Raw genomic sequence first — 27,500 nt, 5'->3', positions numbered from 1 at the left:
GGTTACACTGGGTGGTTTACCACTGCCTTCCCCCAGCAGTCGTGAGGGCAGCAATTTGGAATTTGTCCAGGGTGTCGACAATAACTCCTCTACTCTTTGTCTAAAGACACCGTGAGAACTTTTGATCCACCAGCTAATGTTAGCAGACACATCGAGCTTCATGAAGGACAACAACCTGTGTGATGCAACGATCCGTCTGAGAAGCACCAAATCTGAAAGTTTAAAGTCAGGTGGGGTATCAAACCCAGAGGAGGGAGGGGGGGAGAGAGAGAGAGAGAGAGAGAGAGAGAGAGAGAGAGAAAGAGAGAAAGAGAGAAAGAGAGAAAGAGAGAAAGAGAGAAAGAGAGAAAGAGAGAAAGAGAGAAAGAGAGAAAGAGAGAAAGAGAGAAAGAGAGAAAGAGAGAAAGAGAGAAAGAGAGAAAGAGAGAAAGAGAGAAAGAGAGAAAGAGAGAAAGAGAGAAAGAGAGAAAGAGAGAAAGAGAGAAAGAGAGAAAGAGAGAAAGAGAGAAAGAGAGAAAGAGAGAAAGAGAGAAAGAGAGAAAGAGAGAAAGAGAGAAAGAGAGAAAGAGAGAAAGAGAGAAAGAGAGAAAGAGAGAAAGAGAGAAAGAGAGAAAGAGAGAAAGAGAGAAAGAGAGAAAGAGAGAAAGAGAGAAAGAGAGAAAGAGAGAAAGAGAGAAAGAGAGAAAGAGAGAAAGAGAGAAAGAGAGAAAGAGAGAAAGAGAGAAAGAGAGAAAGAGAGAAAGAGAGAAAGAGAGAAAGAGAGAGAGAGAGAGAGAGAAAGAGAGAAAGAGAGAAAGAGAGAAAGAGAGAAAGAGAGAGACAGAGAGACAGAGAGACAGAGAGAGACAGAGAGAGACAGAGAGAGAGAGAGAGAGAGAGAGAGAGAGAGAGAGAGAGAGAGAGCTCAGAGGCCATGAGTGTGCTACCTCTAAACCATCTTGTGGAATATGCCAAAAAAAAAAAATGGTGAAAGGTCGAGAAGCTTCCCATCGCCTACATCTTCCAAAAATTCCATGTCACTTTCATAGTAGTTCTGCACATCTGTCACAATTAAGAAATACTCTTGAAATGGCCTCACTGTGTCGAATGATAAAATGCTTTCCTCGAATATTTGCATCAATTCACACATTTGGCATGCGGCATAGCCTGTAACATGGTTCTTGGGTACATTGGTGACCTCTGAAGCAGATGTGCCAGTAAATGTGGTGGGAAGGCCTTGGAGGTTATTTGGTATCAAACCAAAGAAGAATTACCTTCTGAATTACCCACCAAGAAATCCTGGTCATTTAAGATGTTTAACAGGCATTGAAATTGCAGCTCAGGTGGTGGTCTTGCCAACTGCCTGCTGGATGCAACCCAATTGCCTCCCTCTTTCATTCTACTCCCTCGCACCCCTTCTGCCTTTATCATGCTCACTCGGAGTAATGGGCTCGTACGAGAGGACAAAATAGCGGCCAGACGACTGCAAACGGTGTAATTCCTGATTGATGCTATGATGTGTGACAGGCTTGGTGATCCATCTGCCTGCGTTGCCAGGAGCACAGAGAAACACAATTGCATTTGGAAATAGAGAGTGGGCAATCTGTTTGCACTTACTCGAGCGACCACCGTCGGCACGAGGTGCAGTGGCTAACCTTTTGGCCCCTGCCCTCCCTCAGCCTGAGGAATGATCCGCAGTTCTGCAAAGGCGTTACCACACTGATGGTTTTTATTTTTCTTAAAATGGTAGTCGTGACTCTCTGTTGGCACCAGCTGAAGATGTTAGTTGGTTTTGAAGCCCAGTTTACCAATTATTACACTTTGCGCTGATGCAAACTTGTTCCAAGAAGTCTTTCCGTCTGTCTCTCTGCTCCCTCCATCCCAAGACTCACTCACTTGGAGAGTATAAAGCTGGCTATCCGATGTGCTTCCACTTGATTAAATATTTGCAAAATGGCTTTCACCAATCCTTAAAATTACCTGCCAATGGTCTGATGCAAGGTTGACAACCATGACTTATTCAAATCTTAACTGTAGGTCCTTTATATAACCAGGAAGGCAACCCTATAAGGCTTTAACAATAAAGGCACAGCAGGTGAGATCAAAATGCACCAATTAGGATACACTATACTACCAAAAGTCACGGGACACTCCTTGCTCGTGGTGAGACTCACCCATACATTTATGAATCAAATAACCATGAATATTATCAACAGATTGTGTAAGTAGTCAGATAACAGTCTCATTGCTCAATTTCAGAGTATCAGTCCTGTCGGCATCTCCAATGCGATAACAGTAGCGTCATAGTTATTGATAGGGTCCAGCATTGCAAATATCCGTTGGCACTCTTGTTCTAAGCAATGGATGACAATGACTCTTCTGTGAGCAGTCGTCACTCCCTCATCATCGAGGCCACTTGCAACAAGGTACGTCTGAAAGTCACTGTATCATTACTTCCACGGGCCCGGTAGTTCTCCTGGTGTTGACAGAAAGGCTGGTGGGGGGTGGGAAAGTTAATTTCACCCCCTCATCACCAAAAATGGATCTAGTCTTACAGGCGTAGATCTCTTTGATCGACTCGGATTCAGAATCCAGAAAGATGGTTCACCGATACAAGACATTAATGTCGTTAGCTCATTCCCATCTGTACCGAGTGGTTTGGGGAAAATTGCAAATGTTGCGCACAAACCGAGAGTTGATCCCACAGTGAGACCGGTGTCACAACGTCTTCGATGACTTCCGTTTTTTGTCAGAGAGGACGTATTAGCTGAACTGAAATGTCTACAGGAACAAGGGATCATTGAACCTATGGATTCATTGCCATGCATTTCAAACCTGGTGGTGGCACATCAAAATTGTTTTAAAAAATCAGGTGAAATTTGGCTGTGTGTAAAGCATAAATAAGCCATAAATAAGGCCATAATCCCAGATGAATATCCGCTACCAACCATCGAAAAACCGTCAGCAAAGTTACACTGCTCAACATGTGCCGGAGCTATCTTCAAGTTCTGATGGGAGAAGGCAGCAAGAACTCCAATGTTCAGGCCAACAATGGTCTTCCAGAGGCAAATAACTCATCAGAACTTGCCTCGTTTCTCAGAGCAACTAACTTCCACCTCAACTTTGTAAAAAACTATGCTGATGTGGCTGAACCACTATGTGCGTTATTGCGTAAAGACACCCCGTGGAAATGGTCCAATGAACAGACGCAAGCCTTTCAGAGTTTGAAAAGAAGGATAACAAGTGCCCCCGATTCCAGCACACTTTGACCCCAATACATCAACGATCGTCACCACTGATGCCTCTGTAATTGCATTGGGTGTTGTACTTTCCAAGTGTCAAACAGAGTGGAACGACCTGTTTCCCATGCGTCAAAAACTCTGTCTGAAACTGAACGAAAGTACTACACAGGGGAAAGTGAAGCCCTCGTCTGCATATGTGCGTGTGGGCACTGGAATGTGTTTCTCTTCGGGAGGAAATTCACACTCTGCAACAATCATCAGGCTCTCACGATGCTACTTGCTACGATGGGATCTGGTAACAAGACATTGCGCATCTACAGATGGTCTGACTGACTTCATCAATATAACTTTGATGTCGAGTATGTGACAGAATCCAAGAATTAAGTTGCGGATATGCTCAGTCGCCTGATCGATGACAGTAACCCAGATGTACTGCCAACTACTGAAGATGAATATTATGGAAATACACTTGGACAACTTTGTGACAGCAGCAAAATTACAGAATGCTTCAACAGAGGACTCGAAAGAAAGTCTGCAATCCCATCCTCGTCGCCAAAATGCATCCTGAAGGATAGACCACACGGACATACGGGACCAGTTAACACGACTCGTGTATTGCAGCCAACATGGCGGAATGTTAATCCCTGGCAGGACAGGTCACATGACCTGTGATCCCGCTGGTGCATCACATGAGTATGCAAACACAAGTACCATAGAAAGGAGGTCGCTGAGCTGCAATGAATAAAGATAATTGGATGTCAGAGAGTTGGCAACTCCATCAGCGAAGTCTTCAATCATCTTATTCAATTCCAAACCAGCTGTGGGGAATGTCATCATTAAATGTAAAACTACCTCCAGTAAAAAATAAAGAAATAAAAAATAAGATCAACTCTGACCAAAGATCCGAAAGACCATTGGAAATCACCCCAAGAAAGGAAGAAAACCCTGTTATCAATTGTTAGATGGAACAGGTGTGATTCACACAAACCCTCAAGATGTTACAAAAGAGTTTGAGTAGTCATTGGTATGTCAGGCAAGCACCAGTACAATTCCTTGATCCATGAATTCTATGGAACAGTATCCACACAAAAGCTCTTCATCAGTGTGGTAAATTTGACAATCACATGGCATCACAGACATGGTGCAAAAAATGGAACCTTGGGCATTGAGATGAGGAACACACATATTTTGTAGAGCAACGATTCAAGACACATATGGACATGAAGTTCAGCGTGTCAGGATACGTGAATATGCACAAACTTAATGGTCCTTCATGTCTCTAAAGTTTCAATGCATGAACTATTTTTGAAAAATACAAATGCATTATATACTAGAAAGAGATTAATGATGCCAAAGTATAAAAACAATTTGGAGCAAGAATAAAAACTAAACCAGCAGGATAATTTTGGCCATCCATTAAATCAATCCATCCATTCTTTGTTCATCTATCATTTATGACCATGATTTAATAATGAAGTATCATAAATAGACGTGTATTTACATCCACAGGATGTTCTGGAAAAAAAAATCATTCAACAAAAAGTTTTCATCAGTGATGAAGATACCAACAAAGGCCAAATCACCTTCGACACATGAGTGATCGCTTGAAAGAAAACAACTGTTGGCCAAAGGTTTTCCTGACAAATCTCACACACTCACGATTTCTTTCTGAAAGGACCATTTGGAACCCCCCCCCACCCCTCCATCTTCTTTCTCAACAATCCTCTGGAAGAAGTCCTCTCAGTCAAGCGTCTGGGTCTCACTATCTGCCATGATCTTTCTTGGGAAAGCCACATTTCCAAGCTGGCCACCAAAGCCAGTCGCCGACTGGTCATCCTCCATCGTGCAATGTCCTTCCTCAGCCCACCTGAGCTCCTGACCACATACAAAGCTTTCGTCTGCAGCCTGATGGAGTACTGCTCTCCCCTCTGGGCTGGTGGTCCTGCCTCTCACCTTTCTCGACTTCACGGTGTGGAAACCAAGGCATTTAGGATCATTGATATCTCCCACGATGAGGCTGAGTCATTATGCTTCTCACACTCTCAGCGCAGCAGGGCGGTGGTCTTTATATATTCTACCATCTCCCCTCTGGTCTCACCCCCCTCCCCCGCTCTGTCTGCAATATGTTTCCCCCATATTTCCGCAGGGCGCTCAAGGTCTGCCAGCAACCCCCTTCTGGTAAAACTACCAAAATCACGAATCACTGCTCACCTTCACTCTTTCATTCCTCTTTTTTCCCCACCTTTGGAATAAACTCCCTCACTCTCTTCAATCCCATTCTTCCCTCCAGGTCTTCAAAACAGCTGTTCACCACTATGTCTTATCTTCCCCCATCCAAAACCATGATCTTTTCTACCCCCGTTAGTCCACCCCAAACCCACCCGCTTCAAATTGCCTGCCTTCCTTCCCGAAAGTTCCCTGTCATGCAATGTCCTGAAAGTGCCTGTAATGTCCATCTTGAATACCCCATGTTCCCCACCCCATCCCTCTCCCTTCCACAGATCTCCTATTGTCTCTGTTCCCCACTGCTTTGTCCTTCCTCTCTTCCACCCCTCTAGTCTCATGCCTCCCTTGTTGTGCATTGTGTGTTGGCTTTCATATGAGCCTCCACAATTTAAACAAAAACTAAAAAGGGTGGAGGGGCAAAGGGAAGGTAGTGAGAGGTGAGATGAAGGGAAGGCAGACGTGCGGTGGAGCGTCAATTATTATTCATACCGTCTCATCAAAATGATTTCACATAGAATAACAGTGAAGATGGAAACAAAACAATGTCTGAAATCCATTTTCTACCGGTCATACTATAAATACCACCCGAAGACGAATCACCGCCCGGACGGGTACCCCTGCGAGTAAAATTAATGATAAATGAATACCTCTTCCCAGTTATCGCCGAGTCACTTCTTCAAGGTATTCCCGATTATGAACACCCCTGGTATTTCATTTTCTATGCTCTCTCCATTTTCCATCTTGGTTCATTCATACATGTGTGGCTTAATTGGCTTTATAGCACCGACTTCAACATTATCATCACAACGAGATTCGACATCCGAAAACACTTCCTCAGATTCGATTCCTGACGTCGACAATTCTGAAATGAGTCGTGCTGCTATTTCTTAGCGCAGTTCACTGAAAGTGTGCAACATGCGTTGATGATGCAGAACAGCATGTCTCTCCGTTGCAGCATTGAAACAATCGTTCCCGAGATGACGTCACATGGATTACGAAATCACCTCGGAGGGTTCTGACCGGAATTTTTAGGGGTGGTTCCGGTCAGATTTAATTTTTAAACTTTAATGCCTCAAAAAAAAAAAATAATAATAATTGAAACTGAAAACCATGTTCATTTATTGGTGTATTACTTACAATTCATTATAATTGTACTCTTCTTTTTTTTTTTGAGAAAACACAATTTTCATTGCAGTGGATCTTTCATCTCGTATCCCACAATCAGTTGATGAATCTTAAAGATCTCACAGTGTCCTTCACGAAGAGTCGGCGAGCTGTTGCTGGCAACCTGGCCAAATTCCAACTTCCTGCTCCAACCTACAAGGGGAACTGCAACAGCGGCACAGTTGTGCCCCCATCAAATGATGCTACCCACAGCCATGTTCTGAATATGAAGGAAGAAGAGAAAAGAAGCGGCTGTTTGAAGCCAACTCGTGTTGACTTGTGCATCTGTGTGCATGTGTGTGCATGCACAATTTGTGTTGCAGATCCTCCACAGGTCTTAGATCATTAAAACAAATGCATTCATTAAGTGAATACAAAGTAGGCAATATTTCAGATATTTCGTACATTCGTTTTAAAAAAGAAAATGCATTTCAATTTTTGTCGAAATAATGACAAAAGCTTCTTTATCCATTTTACTGTTTGTGAAATTTTGTTCAAAAAAGTGTTCTCTCTTACACATTTCTGACATAAATTGGGAGTATAGTACTGTGATCAAGAAATACTCAGAAATTATAGTTCCGTGGCTTAGGGCATGCAAAGGGGACATCTCCATAAACGGCAGGCAAAGCTGGATGGACATGCATGGCCTTTGAAGTCACTGCAATCCAATTTGGACATGATGACTGGAGGAACGCAGAAATGACGGACAAAATTCATGCTTGCAAAACTTACAACTGCAAACACACTCAAAACAAACATCTTTCATTGTGAACAAGAAGAGTAAACACTGCTGAGGTGGTTTGTGCTTCTCACTTCACCAGGCAACTACATCGCTATGATGTTTACCGCTAAACTCTTTAGCACCTTTCCAATTAATCTTGGACCAATATATCATCAAAAAGAGAAAAACTTCCCTTCGGCTAAAAAAAAAAAATAAATTAAATTACTTTATCCGAGTGTTGTTCATGCTGATTAGCAAAGGACACTTGAACAGAGGAGGCTCTGAATGGTTGATACACTGACAGCAAATTTGAAGCTTCAGTTGTTTTTAACTTTTAAACATACAACTAAAATTTGGCTTGTTTGATGAGCTCATTATCGGAGACAATTTCAGTGACTGGGAAATAGAAAACATCATTGATGGAAGAAAATGATGAGGACAAATGTGGGAGACATTTAGTGACTCGTCTTAGATGAACATTTCTTGAGCATTCGGACAAAGGTAATGGCCAATGGACGAGGCTAGGACATCCCTTTTAAACAGCAATTTTATGGAAATTCCATGATTGTTATTATATTAGATGAGTTGGAAAAAAAAACAACTCAGGGAGTCAAATCTACGAGTTCTCAAAGCCTGTACTTACTCAAAATAATGTTCAGTTAAAAAGTTTTGCAATTGGCTTTGGCAAGAAGTAATATTATAAAATAACACAAACCTAAGTATCCAATTTAGATAACAAGGATTCCACATACCAGTGTGATATACTTAAATGCAAATGGATTTTTTTGTTTTAAAAACACACACACACACACACACACACACACACACACACACACACACACACACACACACACACACACACACACACACACACACACACACACACACACACACACACACACACACACACACACACACACACACAACATCCAGGCATTAAGCAAAGCCAAAATGATCACTGCCACAGCACCACATTCAGCAACATTGCAAAAACATTACCTGCTTCCAAGGCTGGAATAAGGAGGCAGAAAATGAGTGAAAGTGTAAACATTTTAGTGAGAAACAGCACCAAGATCTCGAATATAGCAACACAGCACTAAACCCCTTCAACACATCAATAAACTACAAGCAAATCACGACAATAGGATTTCCTTTTTCACTTCCTCTGGATAATTCTGGCAGCATGTCATATTTGTTCTCAATCTGAGAAATCAAATTCTACAATAAGCCACGTAATAAGCCATGGTAACAATGATGTAAGTTATTCATAGCAGCTTCTTGAAATAAGCTCAAATGATCTAAGATCCTCATCCTCTTAATGATGACCTCATAAAAATTGAAATGACGTCATAGTGATGTATCATAGGTGCGGTAATTAATCTCTGCTAATTCCCTGTTCGATTCCTGCAAACAGAATTCAAAAAGCTTGCCTAGTTTCGGAGATAATTTTTAGGCGATTTCCATTAGCGGAGATATTTTGACGTCATAACTTTTTTTTTCTCGGAGGAATTTTCAAAATCGGAGATGGTTACTGTCTGCACAGGGTATTTATACATATATATGCCAAGTTTCAGGGAGTTTCGATGAAAACTGTAGGCTCTGAAACAAAAAAGTCCACAAGAAGAAGATGAAGAACAACAACGTGAGTAAGACTTAGAGATCCTCCACGAGGATCTAAGTTTTTTTTCCAGGATATTTAAAGCATTTGAGGTCTCCATTTCCGGTTTCCTGATTGTGGTTGCTTATTTTGATCCTCTGAAAGATCTGCTTCCAAAAAGCTTAGTCGTCGTTCCTGATTTGTCTGTGCCGCTGCAGATATAATGTCCTCTGTTTGCGTCGATTGTTCTTCGTATTTTTTCATGATTGTTCTGTTTATTTCAACCCTACACCGCACGAGGCTCAAATAGTTTTGGGCCAACTCAGTTTTTTTTTTATTCCCTCTGCCACGACCCCCACCCACCCAACCACCAACTGTTTCCTGCACCCACAATGCGTCTTCATCATCTCTGTTCCATTATTCACCACGCTCACTTTAATTCCTTCCTGATACCTCGTGTTTAATACAAAAAAAAAAAATCTTTAAGACAAAAAAACAACCTATTATTCCACCTCCTCTTCTTCCATTTCCATCTCTTCATAAATTTAAACCTTTTAAAACGGCAACTTAAAAATTTCCAATCTTTGCACATACTTGCTTCCAAATACCTTACTTACTCCCAGTCTGTTTTACATTCCACCCATCTCTCAATCTCTGCATGACTCATAAACCCATACCTCATCCATCACCATGTTTATGTAGTGGTCTTTCTTTGTACCTTTAATCATCATTGCCATCCCAATCCTGATGAGTGTCTTCCTCTCTCATCCCTTGAAATCCTAAAATAAAATCCTATATGTACAGCATGTGGGACGACAGTGACAAACTCCCTCATGTCAATACCCACACTGTCATCTTCACACCCATGTTTAACTACATCAGCTTGAAGATCCCCATCCCCAACTCTGCTCAGTGTCCCCCGATTATGGGTCCATCCACCCCAGGCCCCATCCCTCTCCTTGCTTCTTTCACATGTTCAGCCACCCCCCCCCCATTATCCCTCCATATCCAAGCCCCGTTTTACCCTCCTGCAGCCAGCCTCCTCCCCCAGCGGCCAGGCCCCCATCCCCTCCCCCAGTGGCTAGAACCCCACCTTCTCCCCCAGCAGCCAGGACCCCACGTCCTCACCCCCCCCAGCAGCCAGGACCCCACCTCCTGCCCCCAGCGGCTAGGCCACCCACCTCCTCCCCCCCCCCCCAGTGGCCAGGATCCCACCTCCTCCCCCCCCAGCAGCCAGGACCCCACCTCCTCCCCCCAGCAGCCAGGACCCCACCTCCTCCCCCCCCCAGCGGCCACGACCCCACCTCAACTTATCTCTGGCTATTGTTCGAGAGCTGCCTCATTGCCATAGAGTCTGGCAGGTCACCAAAGCTGATTGATAGGGAATGCAAGCTGTCCTCTCATATCAAGACTGCACCTTCATTTATACCTCTCCTGATATTAATATTGACTGGAAATCCTTCTACACAAGCTTCGTTTCCCTAATGCACAGAATTATACTGTCTCTTCTGCAGTTATCCTACCTACTCTCTCGTCCCTGCAACTGCAACACTGTGGTGCAGCTGTTGCCTTCAAACAATTAGCCTGCTCTTCCTGGAAGGCACATCCGACCAAAGGTAACATCAGATCATTCCACAAAGCCCAGAACAAGTGAGTGTCAACTCTCAGGAGAGCTAAGAAAACATCTGGCCAAACTCAAAGCTGAACTCTCAAAGCTACCTCACTCTTCAAAGACAGCACCTTGTCAAGTCTGTCTCTGTAGAATGGTCCTCATACATCCCTCACCCTTATTTCAAATGACACCACAGAAGGCCAAGTGCCTCAATTCTGTGTTTCCTCCCAAATCTTGTGTATCCAACCCCTCACTCACTACACTCTCCTGACACTCCTTACCTTCTCATACCCAACTGCTCCTGGATACCGGATCTTTCCTACTCGAGAAGGTGCAGAGGAATCTGGCAAACCTCGACTAGGATTCCACGGCAGGACCAGACTCCATCAGTGCATGTGTCCTAAAAATCTGCTCTGAAACTCTGGCTCATTCTGCTTCTGCTCTGTTCACTCAACCATTCTCTCTGGGGCAGTTTCCATCTGCCTGGGAGTTTTCAAACATCACAGCAACACACAAATATGACTGCATAAATGGATCCTCTTAAATACAGGCCTATTAGCTTGCTTCCACTTATAAGCAAGGTTATGGAGTCTATCATTATAGTCTCATCTCATCATGGAATATGATCTCTCCAGGTGAAGGCTGGAATGCCCCAAGACAGTGCATTGGACCCAGTCTTGTTGCTCATCTTCATCAATGGTCTTTTTGATACCCTGAAAAATCCTGCCCATCTCTTTGCTGATTATTTCACACTCTGCCATGTCATTTCTCATCCGTCAGATAGGCAGGCACCCTTTCCTCTCTGCAGACCTCGATGGAACATGTCGTTCAACCTCCGACAAATCCTACACACTCACCCTGTCTCACTGAGAGGACTGTCTGGTAAACCCTCCCATTTACTTCCAAAACAAACCACTTGAAGAGTTTAAGTTACTCCAACCTTTGAGCCTCACCATCAGCCATGATATTTCTTGGGCAGACCATATTTCCAAGATGGCCTCAAATGGCAGCCGTCGACTGGGCATCCTTCATTGTGCAAGGTTTTTCCTTGGCCAGTCTGAACTTTTGACAACTTAAAATGCCATACATCTCCCCTTTGGGCTGGCACCCCCGCCTTACACCTTGCCCTTCTTGATGCCATGGAGTAATGCCCTCAAAATCATTGGGATCATAGCTGATGAAGCTGAGTTTTTAGGCCTGTTCGCATCAGACAGGTTGCTGGCCTCTCTGTATTCTACTGCAAGGTCAGCCATCACAGACAAGATCTGCCAGTAACCTTCTCCTTAAACTCCCAAAATCCAGACTCAGCACTCACCTTCACTCATTTTTTTCCCCTCTTTTCTCATCCATGTGGAACCAACTTCTCTAATCTGTTCAGTCCCATTCTTCCCTCCAGGGCTTCAAGACAGCTCACTACCACCTCAGGTCATTCCCCATCCAAACTTATTATCTCTTCCACCACAAATGATCCCATTCCCAAGAGTTCCCTTTTTCCTAGCTATTGAGCTTCTTCCCCCTTTCCCTCATATGTTTTTATTTGTTAGTTGTCAGTTGGTTTTCCTTTTCCGTTTCATCCCTGTTTTTCCCTTCATCTTCTTGCTGTGTTTCATTCAGATTGTATGCAGCTTGTTTACCCCCACATGGTCTTCTCCCCCTCCCACTTCTACTCTGCCATTGGTATCCCCCCCCCCTCTCCGTGTTGTTCCCTTCCATTCTATTCTCACTTTCATGACCCTTGATTATGTTAAAAATAAATAAATAAATAAAAACTCTCAAGACCTGCTTTCGATGCATTCACAAACTACAGAGTCTATAGAACACGATACCCCATGCAGTGTTTAAGTACATACTACACCAGTTTCAATAAAATAATGATTTTAAAGATCGTTTAGAAATCCAGGAGTTTAGCGTGACTGAAGCAGTCCGAAACATCAACCTAATACCGACGGTGAGTCACAGTTTAGGAGATGTCGGCTTTATCAATCACCACCATAGAATGCAGCATCAATCAGCATTGGACATAGCCAAATCTGCAGTCTCTTCTTCACCCTGATATGCACCACTGATGTTATATAATTGATACCTGTGTAGCATTGTTCTTGGAAGTATGATGAAGGCGATTTGTGTTCACAGTGTTCAAGCATATAATTCAATTTGAAAGAAAGGTTTAAAGGCGTATAAATAAATTACTTCTGGGTTTTACCACCATTTTACCCAGTGTCTATCTAATACGTTGCACAAGTTCGTTGCGTCCTTAAAAACGTCCTCAAAAAGAGTAAGTTTCCTGTTTGGAATGATTTTCAATTTTGTTTGATTGCCGGACGGGCAGACAGAGTAAAATAATTATCTCACTCCTCTCTGCTCATGTGCGATTGGGATGAATTCAGAGCTAATATTCGGTAAAACAGCAAATTGTCTTCGTATTCATGTCCTGATTCCTGTTCAATATATAACATTCAATATAAATAGATTGTTTTTTGATCATAAACTGATCAAACGGACGGGATGACGAACACGAACCAATTGCTTAACCCCGCTTTTTGCTTCGCGTGCGCGGGGTAACGAGGACTTAGGACTCGCTATGCTCTACTGTCTCTGGTCTTTGTTGTTTTGTTTTACTCTTGAGATCATCGTTATCATGTCTTAAATGCACCATTTTACTCTGCATTACATGAAAATCAACATGAAATACAAGACCAACATAATCTGATTTCATTCAAGTCAAAGCGTATTGCTGTTCAGGCCTGTCACAACTTGATAAGCTTACAAACCGCATGAGCAGAACTACTGTAATCATTGCAAGCCAAAGCACAAATGGTTTGGCATAACGGAACATCAATATCGGTATATTTATATACAGACTATCATTCCATCCATGCTCATGAATATTATGACAAATGAGAGAATGTGGAAGGTATTAAGGGTGTGAATGAGCGAGGGATGCGAGTGTGTGGAGTGCATATATTTTGAGGCTGTAGTGTAGAAATTTTTTGTTGAAAGTGACTGCAGCTTACCTTCAGGGGATTCCTCCTGCACATAGCTCCCGGTTAAATATCGGTGCACCAGTGCTGACTTTCCACTTGCCAGGTTTCCCAACACACCCTGCAGCAACATGTGAGGACTGATCAACAAAGACTCGGTGACTATATAATCATTGATTTGTACTTGTGTTCGTCAAAGTGAACTATATTGATCTCACTCCAACGAAGTGAATCTTTAGCTTATCTGGAATTGCAATTCCAGATAAGGTATTGTCATTGTGTACTGTTCGTCCGTCTGTCCCCGATTTCGACTTCTCCGGCCAAAACGCTTGACTGATCCGGCTAAAATTTGGCTGCAACTTTTCACTCCTGACTGGTAACAGAGATCGCAAAGCTCGTTCCAGTCATGTGACCGGAAGTGTGCCAAAATGAGCGGCTTTGTCAATTTTTAGGGGAAAAAAAATCGCGAAAATTCCTTCAAAAATCTTCCTCTCCAGACCCACCAATCAGATGCTACCAAATTTGGGTTACAACGTTGGGCCAGAACCCAGATAAGCCACAGATCCAGTGGTCCTATATATATTTTTTTTTTTATAATGGCCACGTTGACGAGTAAAAAATGAAATCCGCTTCAGCAATTCAATTAAAACCCTTGCTCATCCTTCGGGGTAGGACGGCGTCAAACCTCGGAACAGGCGTGCCGTTTGAAAAACAAGAGAATGAGATCATTCAGGATTTTCCTTTTCCTCATGGAACTCGAAATCCGAGAAGCCGATTTTGACAAAACATCAAATTGTGAATTGCTCGTGAAGCAGAAAAAATATTTTAAATGACAATGATGCAATTGTGATATTTCATGAAAACGCACAAGCCGGAGAAGGTTTAATTACATAGTTTTTGGGGTTTTTTTGCAGACATTGTCGAGGCTCGTATGGGAGCTAACACACAATACACACCAAAGGGGGGGGGGGGGAGCAGGAGACAAGAGGGGATAATTACAAATGGAAATGACCAAGTGTGAGCTTCCTTTTCAGAAAGAAAAAAAAAAAAGGAAAATCCACCAACATTGCAATTTACGTATAATTACAGCATTTACCTCTCCCTTCAAACAGGATTCATTTTAACACTGGGAAAAAAACATTTCATACCAAGATATACTATGGAAAAACTGACCTTGAAAGTTTGTTTTGAAATCATAAAGGCCAGCTGAAGCTGCGGTCCTTTATGACATCATTCAAACACCAAACACCTATTGCTTCATGATACCAACACAGCTCCAATTGGATGGTGTACGATTACATCCCAAAGTGATAAACCTGGCGATCTGCCCAATTTAAATGATGATCAAGTTTAATTGGATTACAGCATTCAAGCTCCATCGATTTTGCCATTTAATGTTCCTGTTTATTTTTACAAACCATTTGTTGGATGCAATTTTCAAGGAGTACGCGGTAGTATATTTTTTTTAATGGCATCATTTTTGGATCGTCATTTTTACAGTATTATATCGTTGTGTTTTAGAGAGCAATAACGCAGTTTGGTTTCACGACAAAGGCCTCAAGGAGAGAGAGAGAAAAGTGGAGCCTGACGTGAGCGAGGATGAAAGGAATTGAAATGGAATACGTATAAAGTGCTGGGAATCTCCATGAGTGGCAAACAGTGTCAGTGGTCTCAGAAGGTGTGAAAGAAAAGAGCAATTGCCATTTGAATGCTTTCATAAGAGTGCACGCAAAGTGCAATTTACCTCTGGGAGGGGGGAAACACATACCACTTTGAGTTCCGGTACAGTCCTGCTGAGAGTCCATTCTTGACTGTTGACAAATGAATCTGAAATGAAGGAAGGTTGCAGTTGATAAAGCAATTTAACCATTTCTTGTGTTGCCGCAATAGCATGTTGTTGTTAAACCCAAAGCAAGGCCTGGAACATGTTCCCTACGTTATCTACTTGAGCTTTTTTTCCAAGCAGGTTCAGCAACTAAATCAAGCGGCTAACAGTCATTAATATTGGCACAAATGGCTACATGATCAAAGCCTAATTCATTTCTTCACAATAATATTAATTGAGGTTGACATGCTTTTTGAAAAAAAACCACTGAATTTTCCATGATTGCATTAATTAAATTACAACAGCACTCGGTAGAGCACATACCTCCACCAGGCTGAACGGTTTACGTTTTGTATCCTACTAAAAGGCCGGATCTGGATCCGGACCTGAAACAAAATCTCATCAGATCGGCTTGTTGTCGTCACCGACCCAACTCATCCAGAAAGTTTTGTTATAATCCACCCACAACTTCTTGACACATCATGTTATATATCATACTTGCATGGGTACCGGCATTGCCGGTGCTGTTTTAAACCTGTTGGCATTTTGAAGAAATCAATTTGGATTTTTAACCTCCGCCATCGAAGATCGGAGGTTACTGTTTTCACCCCTTTCTGTTTGTTTGTTTGTTTGTTTGTGAACAGTATTACGGAAAAACTCGACGGATTTCGACGAAACTTGGTGAGGGGATTAGGTATGGTCAAAGGATCATGCCATTAGATTTTGGACTTAGTCCAAAATCCAATATGGCCGCTATGGTGGCCATTTTGAAAAAATATTTGATTTTTTTTATTTGCATTCCTACATGTTTTCAGTGATTTCCAACCCCCCCCACCCCCAAAAAAAAAATTGTTAGAGAAAAAAAAATTTGCAATTTTTTTTCAACAAAATTTCGATTTTTGTTTTTGCATTTCTACATGTTATTAGTGATTTTCAACAAAAAGCATGCCAAAATTATAATTGCGGCTGATTTTGGAACTTCAGGTGGATATACCCATGTAAGATCAATTTCTGTCTCAAAATCTAGTTATGACGAATGAATTGAGTATTCTTCTTCTTCTTTCGGCTGCTCCTGTGAGGGGTCGCCACAGCGGATCATCCATATGATCCGCATAGTGATTTGGCACATGTTTTACACCGGATGCCCTTCCTGACGCAACCCTGGTCGCCTCTTACGACACAGGGATCTGGTACACCAATTTTAACCGGGGTATACACCGGCCCAGTACACTGGTACTCATTTCGCCGACCTCGGAAGGATGACAGGCTGAGTCAACCCCCTGGTGTTTTTCGACTTGGTATATACATATATACACATACATATATATATATATATATATATATATATATATATATATATATATATATATATATATATATATATACACACATACATTCATGACGAATGAATTGAGTATGTAAAAGTTAAAAGTAAAAGGGAAAGTTGCAAACTATAACTCTGTGAGCACTGTTGATGTCAAATTGAATGAATAGGATATCAGGTTCACTTGAGTGACCTAGCAGTATTGGCAGCAGAGGTTTTGCACTCTACCGAGTGCTCCCCCTCTAGTTTACATTATGTTTTCACCCCTTTCTGTCTGTTTGTTTGTGTACAGGATATATCAAAAAGTTGTGGACGTTGGGTGTGTGACAAGGCCAAACTGATTAGATTTTGGTGAAGATCCGGATCCAGATCTGACTACTAGAATTTTTTAAGTCATTCTTCACCATTGAGAGAGAGAGAGGGCCAAAAACTATATATAGCACAATATCTCAAAAAGTTGCGGATGGATTTGGATGAAACTTGGTGGACATGTTGGGCATGTGACAAGGAAGAATTGATTCAATTTCGTTGAAGATCCGAATCTCGGATCTGATCATTTTAAAAGTTATTCTTCACCATTGAGAGATCGGGGTAAAAACAATATATAGCATGATATTTCAAAAATGTAATGGGCCTGATATGTTCTCGTGGATGAAGCATTATGCGGCGGCGGTATGCACTCTACCGAATGCCCTTCGAGTTTTCTTTTTATTTGTGGGTGCCTAAAATGCTTCCATTCACCCACTATGGAATGGAGTCAGGAATCATTTAATATTACCTTTCACATAACTACGAAGGCTGAGGCACTATAGAGAGATTTTTAAAAATGAAAACATAAATCCAACTTTTTTTTTCAAAAATTTCAACTTTATTTTGGCCTAAAACAGTCTCCGGCACTCACTGATGAACCTTTGAAAGTTGAACGAAGATCTGAACAGCCATCTCTAAGAAAGACGGCAAGACAGACAGACATACAAACAAACGACTCTCTTATCGTAAAGGTTTGGCCCGATCCATCTCTCAATTATGAAGAATCGCTTTAAAAAAAAAAATATATATATATATATATATATATACATATATATATACATATATATATATATATATATATATATACACATGTATATATATCAGTGGTTCGGGCAGCAGCTTGGGATCCAAAAGGTCCTGAGTTCAATCCCCGTTGGGCCACTGAATTAATACACCAGGGGGTTGACTCAGCCTGTCATCCTTCCGAGGTCGGCGAAATGAGTACCAGTATACTGGGCCGGTGTATACCCCGGTTAAAATAGGTGTACCATATCCCTGTGTCGTAAGAGGCAACCAGGGTTGCGTCAGGAAGGGCATCCGGCGTAAAACGTGCCAAATCACTATGCGGATCATACGGATGATCCGCTGTGGCGACCCCTAACGGGAGCAGCCGAAAGAAGAAGAAGAAGATGTATATATGTATGTATATATATATATATATATATGTATATATATATATATATATATATATGTATATATATGTATGTATATATATATATATATATATATATATATATATATATATATATATATATATATATATATATATATATATATATATATATATATATATATATATATATATATATATATATACAGTGGGGAGAACAAGTATTTGATACACTGCCGATTTTGCAGGTTTTCCCACTTACAAAGCACGTAGAGATCTGTAATTTTTATCATAGGTACACTTCAACTGTGAAAGACGGAATCTAAAACAAAAATCCTAAAAAAACACATTGTATGATTTTTAAATAATTAATTTGCATTTTATTGCATGAAATAAGTATTTGATCACCTCCCAACCAGTAAGAATTCCGACTCTCACAGACCTGTTATTTTGTCTTAAAGAAGCCCTCCCATTCTCCACTCATTACCTGTATTAAATGCACCTGTTTGAACTCGTTATCTGCATAAAAGACAGCTGTCCACACTCAATCAATCAGACTCCAACCTCTCCACAATGGGCAAGACCAAAGAGCTGTCTGAGGACATCAGGGACAAAATTGTAGACTTGCACAAGGCTGGGATGGGCTACAGGACAATAGGCAAGCAGCTTGGTGAGAAGGCAACAACTGTTGGCGCAATTATTAGAAAATGGAAGAAGTTCAAGAGAACAGTCAATCTCCCTCCGTCTGGGGCTCCATGCAAGATCTCACCTCGTGGAGCCTCAATCATCATGAGAAAGGTGAGGGATCAGCCCAGAACGACACGGCAGGACCTGGTCAATGACCTGAAGAGAGCTGGAACCACAGTATCAAAGAAAACCATAAGTAACACACTATGTCGTCATGGATTAAAATCCTGCAGCGCACGCAAGGTCCCTCTGCTCAAGCCAGCGCATGTCCAGGCCTGTCTGAAGTTTGCCAATGACCATCTGGATGATCCAGAGGAGGAATGGGAGAAGGTCATGTGGTCTGATGAGACCAAAATAGAGCTTTTTGGTTTAAACTCCACTCGCCGTGTTTGGAGGAAGAAGAAGGATGAGTTACAACTCCAAGAACACCATCCCAACCGTGAAGCATGGAGGTGGAAAAATCATTCCTTGGGGATGCTTTTCTGCAAAGGGGACAGGACAACTGCACCGTATTGAAGGGAGGATAGATGGGGCCATGTATCGCGAGATCTTGGCCAACAACCTCCTTCCCTCCACAAGAGCATTGAAGATGGGGCGTGGCTGGGTCTTCCAGCATGACAACAACCCGAAACACACAGCCAGGGCAACTAAGGAGTGGCTCCGTAAGAAGCATCTCAAGGTCCTGGAGTGGCCTTGCCAGTCTCCAGACCTGAACCCAATAGAAAATCTTTGGAGGGAGCTGAAAGTCTGCGTTTCCCAGCGACAGCCCCGAAACCTGAAGGATCTGGAGAAGATCTGTATGGAGGAGTGGGCCAAAATCCCTGCTGCAGTCTGTGCAAACCTGGTTAAGAACTACAGGAAACGTCTGATCTCTGTAATTGCAAACAAAGGTTTCTGTACCAAATATTAAGTTCTGTTTTTCTGATGTATCAAATACTTATTTCATGCAATAAAATGCAAATTAATTATTTAAAAATCATACAATGTGTTTTTCAGGATTTTTGTTTTAGATTTCGTCTTTCACAGTTGAAGTGTACCGATGATAAAAATTACAGACCTCTACGAGCTTTGTAAGTGGGAAAACCTGCAAAATCGACAGTGTATCAAATATTTGTTCTCCCCACTATATATATATATATATATATATATATATATATATATATATATATATATATATATATATATATATATATATATATATATATATATATATATATATATATATTCACGGATCCAGATCTTCACCAAAATTGAATGAGTTCGTCCTTGTCACACACTAAACCTGTCCACCAAATTTCATCCAAATCGGTCCGTGACTATTTGAGATATCCTGCTCACAGACAGACAAACAGTGGTGAAAACGAACCTTCATTCATCTTCAGTGGCGGAGGTAATAAATAACAGCTTGATCATGTATGGAAGCACTTCACCACTCGGCGGTGACATGTTTACAGCAGGCACTTGGAAATCACAGCTCAAGATTTGGCACACAGCAAACTTGCAGCCAAAATATATTCGCAAACCACAAGGCCTGATCGCTCACCCGATAAATTGGCAAACGGATCGTTTTTTTGGCCTCTCAAGCTAAAAAACACCGTCTGAGCCGAAATTCCAACGCGTTTGAATCCGACTGCACGTGACGCTTGTATTTCTTTACAGCCGTGCTCCTTCAAGAACTCGCTCGAAGTTGTCCCAAAACCAAGTCATGAATGAATGAAGACAATTTCCTCGACTGCTAAATGATGCTAGTTATGACAGTGACTTCTCGGTGCAGCTACATCACATGACGGCACGCTTTGCAGTTTCCAAATAGCAAAATTAGAAGTAGCGACGAGTTGTTTTTTTGGAAATAAAAAAAGGTTCGAGCAATATATATTTGCACCACATCCTGTATTCCATTGATCACAAAAAACAAACAACTCTCTCCAGCCTTGACCTCTCAAACTACTGCGCGTGTGAACAATATTATCCCATGACATGGAACCAAAGGGCTTGGTCGTAAACACGGGCTGTTCCAGCCAAGCATTGTGTTCAAGTTGAACTTGAAAGTCAACAGCAAAAGGAAGGTTGCTAAGTATATATATATATATATATATATATATATATATATATATATATATATATATATATATATATATATATATATATGAGACAACAACAACAATAACAACAACAATGGATGGAAGTTTTGCAGGCAAAGCATTCAGCAAGCACAATTCCCACATTGCTTATTCATTTACATTCACTGGCAATAAATTATTTCCATGCAAGTCTCAACACAAGTCCAATTAAACTGGCACCAGATGTCACATTCGTGGAAGAAAAATACACAACGTGCTGGCCTTTCCTTTGAAACATTAAAATCTCATTTCCTCAAACCAGTTTTAAGTCACGTTTATTTTCTAGGGATTTTTTTTTCTTCTTGTATACAGAGTCAAGGCTCATAGAAGAGCTAGAGCAAAGCATGTATCACGACATAAGCAACAGAACAAAAGGAACAGCAGAAAGAGAAGGGGAAATATCAGCAGCAGGGCCAAGAGACATGAGAGATGGAGATGGACAACGAGGGATGCAAGTAAGGATGACGGGGGTGGGGGGGAGGGATGTAGGGGGTGGATAAGATGGATACAGAAGAAAAATCTCAGGAAGGACAAACTGGAAATTTGGTGGGGAGGACGGGTGGGCTTGATTAACGGGGGTAGAAAAGATCATGGTTTGGGATAGGGGATGATCAGAGGTGGTGGTGAACAGCTGTCTTTAAGACCGAGAGGGAAGAATGAGATTGAAGAGGATATGGAAGTTGATTCCAAATGGGGGGGGGAGGAGAAAGAAAGAGGAACAAATGAGTGTAGGTGATAAATGATTCTGGATTTTGGAGTTTCACCAGGAGAAGGATGATGGTGGACCGTGTGAGCCTTGCAGAAAAATGGGGGGGGGGAGGGGGATGTAGAAGGCAGAGGGTGCAAGACCAGAAAGGAACTCCACATATGAATGTTCTCCATCAAATTTAAAATATAAATCTTCAAATGAAGACGACATGCAGGCACGTTTTAAGCGCAACTTCTGGATCTTTTGGGACACCATTGGAAGAAGTTTGCACACCGGAGGTAACATACACAAAAAACTACAGATAAATCTCAAATATAATGACAGTCTATCGAAGTGGTATTAGAAATGACAAGTTGGGACACCCGATCAAGATCGGGCTCTTTGGACTTTTGTAAAATGTTAAGAAGATTGTTGTTAGCCGAGATTTCTACAAATAAGCAAACTCATAAACACATGAACACAGTGGAGAGGGAAACACAACAACAACAACAACAACAACAACAACAACAACAACAACAACAACAACAACAGGGTAGTGGGACACAACAGAGGGCACTTGAAGGAAGAAGGAGCGAGGGGAAGAAATGCACGGAAAAAAAATAAATGTCTGAGCCCAGAAATGGATTTTACACCTGTCTGGAGCAAACACGTCATACAGGATTGTGTGACCACTTGTTCGCCTCAATGTGGACCCCTTGTAGATTCATTCCCACTGTGCATATGGAAAATAATTATTTAAATGCAATAATTTTGATTCCTGACAGAACATCAACCTTTGAACGTGGAGGTGCAGTCCAAGATCTTCCCCTCTCCTGGCCATGGTAGTCACATGACGTACGATGCTCGATTTCCGAGACCACCATCATTTTATGTTTTTCCATCAACTTGATTAAGGTGTGAAAGGTTTTCTTGCGATGTCGACATTTGTGTGAAAACAATACGGTGCGGCAAATTTCAGGTAAATTGGCCCAGGGGTTTTGGAAACATATAACGAACAAACAAATAAACAGACTCGTTCTTCCATTACACAGATTGTGCAAATTTATGGCCCATTAACGTTCCGATGTTTCCATCGAAACATCGCTCGCTTATGGTGTGACTCACCCCAGGTTCAAATCCCACACACCGACTACATTTGTCCACATCTCTTGTCTGCCATACAAGCCATTGTTGTTGCCCAACAATTAAAATTTGAATTAATTTGTAAAGAGCGCACACACACACACACATCCTCAGCTATATGAATGCCATCATCTGTGGTCTGATGCCCATTTGAACCTTTTAATTTGTACCTCATCCCAGCAGCAGTTTCAGCATTTGCACATCATTGAGACCAAGCATTCATTGAGACCAAGCTTTGATTCATCAGACCACGAGACAATTGGCCTGACTTGTCCACCTCAGCTGGTTGAGCATGGCATGTGGTGACAATAGTACTGTGGGATATAAAACAATTTGGGGCATGCAGACAAAGAAGGTCTTCATGAGTGTAAAATATCTCGGTTAGATGTCAAGTTTCATGTGTGATCGCAATTTCTATATCTCTACATCTCTCTACATCTCTCTACATCTCTCTACATCTCTCTATATCTCTCTATATCTCTCTATATCTCTATGTCTGTCTGTCTGTCTGTCTGTCTGTCTGTCTGTCTGTCTGTCTGTCTGTCTGTCTGTCTGTCTGTCTGTCTGTCTGTCTGTCTGTCTGTCTGTCTGTCTGTCTCTCTCTCTCTCTCTCTCTCTCTCTCTCTCTCTCTCTCTCTTTCTCTCTCTCTCTCTGTCTCTCTCTCTCTCTCTTTCTCTCTCTCTCTCTCTCTCTCTCTCTCTCTCTCTCTCTGTCTCTCTCTCTCCTCCCACGGAGGAGGGGTAGACTTGAGGACCTGAACTCACATTTCACATTGTGCGGATGTTCCACAGGTACTTGCTCGTATTGATATAAAATGCTTGAACAACTCAGCAGTCCAATACACTGTATGAAAACAAAAACAAAAACAGAAAAAGCCATCCCATGAAGCCATGAATGTCAGACATCTGTAACTTGATTGTGCCTGAGAAATCGAAAACGACTTGTGCTGTTGACTTTTTGTTCTTCGCGTACGCTGGTGTGTTGAATCCAAACTACATTCTCTTTTTTTTTTTACCCAAAATATTATTTTCTCTTCGAACTCATGAACTTAAAGAAAACTGCACACGAAAATATCACTGTTGTGATTCATACTTGCAACTAATACATAGCTAATGTTAAATGCAGTCACCTTTTGTTCGAATGTTTTGCCAATTAAAACATCCCAATAAAATGTGTCACATATTTAAAATCAAAATAAAATAACTTCGAATAATTTAATGAAACTTGTCTGTCGTCTGAAACACCTTCCGCTACATGATCCCTGTGAAGCTCTGTTTGAAGCAGCTTCGTTCATTTAGAGTCGGCCTTCTCTGCTTTCTGGAAAGGCTGTGGTGACACAGAAATCACTTCTACTATACAAGATCATCTGCCATCTCTGTTAAAAGTTGTGAGACGAAACGACTCTGGTTTTCGAATTGCTTGTGCAGGAAACGTTCTTTGGAATAAGTTTCCTTTCATACATTCCGCAATCCAAATGGATTGTGCTTCCTTCTCGTGCAGTTTGAGAAGAGGGTCACCCAAATGAGTGCAATGAGCTACAAAGTTAAAGTTGAAAAGTTAAACTCAGTGTAAAACCAGTGGTATAATAACAAAACACAAGAACAGATAAAAGCAATTAAATACCTGTTTGTTTAACTTGACGCAAACCTCATGACACATGCAGTCTTTGCATCTCCCTACATTTCGTTATGAATGATTGACTCTTCCATCTTTTTCCATTAGCTAAGCTATATTTATTTCATTATCTTCATCCTCACTCTCGCATTAGCTATGCTCGGTGCACAAAGACCAAAGGGAGGTGATGCTCGTTCTATTAAAACATCGTTTAAAAGCGATCGTTGAAATGATTGCTGGCCTAGCAAGGTGAGAAACCCATAGTTAGATGTGATGTATTAAGCATCTCAGCGGCTCTCCTTAAAAAGCAATAAAGAAAAATAAATAGTGGGGCATTAAAACATGGTTCCTCTTTTATTACTATTATTACAAACATGGAGGTCATTGCAGTGTCGAAAACTGAATTAAATAAATTGGACGGTAATTTCAGCTACCTATTGATATCAGCCAACAATTGCACATGAACACGAATAAGCAATTTTTGAAACCTCCCAAGCAATTTATATGGATGCGAGAGATGACATTAACTTTCAGAATACTAAATTCTTTAAAAAAAACAAAAATAAAAAAAACAGCTCTTGCAAAATATTTAGTTGGAAGTCAATTCATTTCACAGTCATTGTTTTGGCCCGCAAGCCGAAACAAGGCATGATGAGCGGATGCACAATTTCTGTTCCAACAGAACTTTTTCCTGCATATTCATGACATCAAAGCTAATTTTGTCGTCTTCTTCGAGAGGAGACAATGGAATCGGTTACTGAGAACATTAATAATGCAGATTACATTACATACTAGTTTTTTTTTGAATCTCCAGATTGCTTGCGACGTCTTCCTCGCCACTCAAGTCACTCAAGTGGCAGGAAAGTTTGAATCAAGAAAAATGCTTGGATAATGACCAAAGATTGTTGGTACTGCTTATAAATATTAATTTGGTTTATATTTCAAGAAATGAACTTTTCGAAACATTATTCTCATTACTTGCTGTCAAAATATACATTGAACCAATTATGTCAAAACATTTTATGATGAAGCAACTTGGATATTACTCCTGTTTTACCGGTAATGAAAAAAAAAATGAGAAAGACTTCTCGAAATAAGAAAAAAACAAACAATGAGCAACATATTATGTTTTCGGCCCAGTCTATTCATCTGTGAGCAGGATATCCCAAAACGTTATGGGCGTATTCGGACGAAACGTGATGGACACGGATGAATCGATTTAATTTTGGTGAAGATCCGGATCTGGATATGAGAATTGTTTCAGTGATTCTTCACCATCGAGAGATGGGACCAAAAACGACATCGAGCACGATACTTCAAAAAGTTGCGGACGGATTATTACAAAACTCGGTGGATTAGTTGGGTAGGTGTGACAAGAACAAGTCGATTAGATTTTGGTTCAGGTTCGGACGCAGATCCGGCCTATCGGTGGGATACAAACCGTTTCAGCCTGGAGGAGATATGCGTTGTATTGGGTGCCATTCTAGTTTGAAAATGCACCTAACTTAAATCACTTCTGGCATCCTATTCCGACATTAAATAATTATTAACACAAAACACGAACACAAACGGAATTTTTGGCAGCATCTCCCAAACCCATGACATCCTCCACTGAGAACAGCAGCAGCAGCAAGAGCAGCATGTTTACAGAACACCATGACCTCCAAGGCAAACATGAACCTGACTTGGACATATCCAGCAACCAATCCTTCAATGTCAGTGGGTCAAAATACTGAACCGCTTCCCAAATAACATTACTGTAGGACCGACACTACCTGGCTACGGTTTAAAAATAAGGCACACTCCCACATTCTTCAGGAAAACTATTGATGGGGGGGTAAAAGGCACAATATTCCCCCCCCCCCACTTTCCTCTCATATCATTGAATGACTGATTTTCATACCCACGAATATCTGCATACATCGCTTTTATAGGTGTTATAGTCTTCAAATCAGGAGGTTGGAGTGATTTCATGCATTATATGATGTCATTTGCCACGATCTACACTCACGGTCTAATTAAAGTATACCATAGAAATATTATTTCGGTTTTGAGGATCGGATCTTGTGGATGACAAAATCTGGAGTGAAATCTGGAAATTTAAGAAATTGGCAACGTCATTATTTTGCGGGTGTGTCGCATTACCAGTTGGCTTGCTATCGCTTGCCAATCCAGCCTTTCCTTACCAACCGTTTTGTTGGAGTGCTTGCTTGAATGTTAAGCCACTTTTTTTGTATAACTTGTCGAGGCTCGTATGAGAGCAAACACACAACGCACAGCAAGGGGGGGGGCATGAGACAAGAGGGGTGTGGGAAGGACAAAACAGTGGGGAACAGAGACATTAGGAGATCTGTGGAAGGGAGAGGGATGGGGCGGGGAACATGGGGAATACAAGATGGACACTACAGGGACTTTCAGGAAGGAAAGCAGGGAATTTGAAGGAGGTGGGATTGGGGTGGATTATCGGGGGTAGAAAAGATCGAGGATTTGGATGGGGGATGATAAGAGGTGGTGGTGAACAGCTGTTTTGAAGGCCTGGAGAGAAGAATGGGATTGAAGAGAGTGTGGGAGTTTATTCCAAAAGCGGGGAAAAAGAGGAATGAAAGAGTGAAGGTGAGCAGTGATTCGTGATTTTTGTAGTTTTACGAGAAGAGGGTTGTTGGCGGACCTTGAGCGACTGCGGAAATATGGTGGGGCCAAATCGCAGACAGAGCAGGGGGAGGGGGGTAAGATCGGAGAGGAGACGGTAGAAGACAGAAAGACCATCGACCTGACTGTGGTGAGAGAATGAGAGACCCAAAGACTCAGCCTCATCGTGGTAGATACCCAATGATCCAAAATGCCTTGGTTTCCACAGCGTGAAGCCGAGAAAGGTGAGAGGCAGGAGCACCAGCCCAGAAGTGAGAGCATTACACCATCTGTCTGCGGACGAAAGCTTTGTATGTGGTCAAGAGGTCAGTTGGGCTGAAGAAGGACTTTGGACAATGGAGGATTCCCAGGCGGTGACTGGCTTTGGATGCCAGGTTGGAAATGTGGCTTTCCCAGGAAAGGTCATGGCAGATAGTGAGACCCAGAAGCTTGAAAGAAAGGACTTCTTCCAGAGGATTGTTGAGAAAGTGGATGGGAGGGGGTGGGGGGGTCCAAAAGTTTCTTTTG

The 27,500-nt window shown here is 41.7% G+C and overlaps 1 protein-coding gene across 1 annotated transcript in view; it reads right to left on the bottom strand.

Annotated features, from left to right (window-relative positions):
- Positions 1-27,500, bottom strand: part of LOC147027508 (uncharacterized) — a 410,973-nt gene that overhangs the window by 353,926 nt on the left and 29,547 nt on the right. The window contains exons 2-4 of the mRNA XM_085876519.1: positions 15,291-15,349; positions 13,556-13,643; positions 8,332-8,343 (exon numbers count right to left, since the gene is read on the bottom strand). Coding sequence (XP_085732645.1) covers positions 8,332-8,343; positions 13,556-13,643; positions 15,291-15,349 — 159 coding nt within the window. The remainder of the gene's footprint in view (positions 1-8,331; positions 8,344-13,555; positions 13,644-15,290; positions 15,350-27,500) is intronic.

The sequence above is a fragment of the Eptatretus burgeri genome, chromosome 4, assembly GCF_056783735.1.
Source record: "Eptatretus burgeri isolate ZD-2024b chromosome 4, Ebu_testis_v1, whole genome shotgun sequence".
NCBI lineage: Eukaryota > Metazoa > Chordata > Myxini > Myxiniformes > Myxinidae > Eptatretus > Eptatretus burgeri.
The sequence above is the reverse complement of the archived record's forward strand: the minus strand, read 5'-3'. Positions and strand labels throughout refer to the sequence as shown.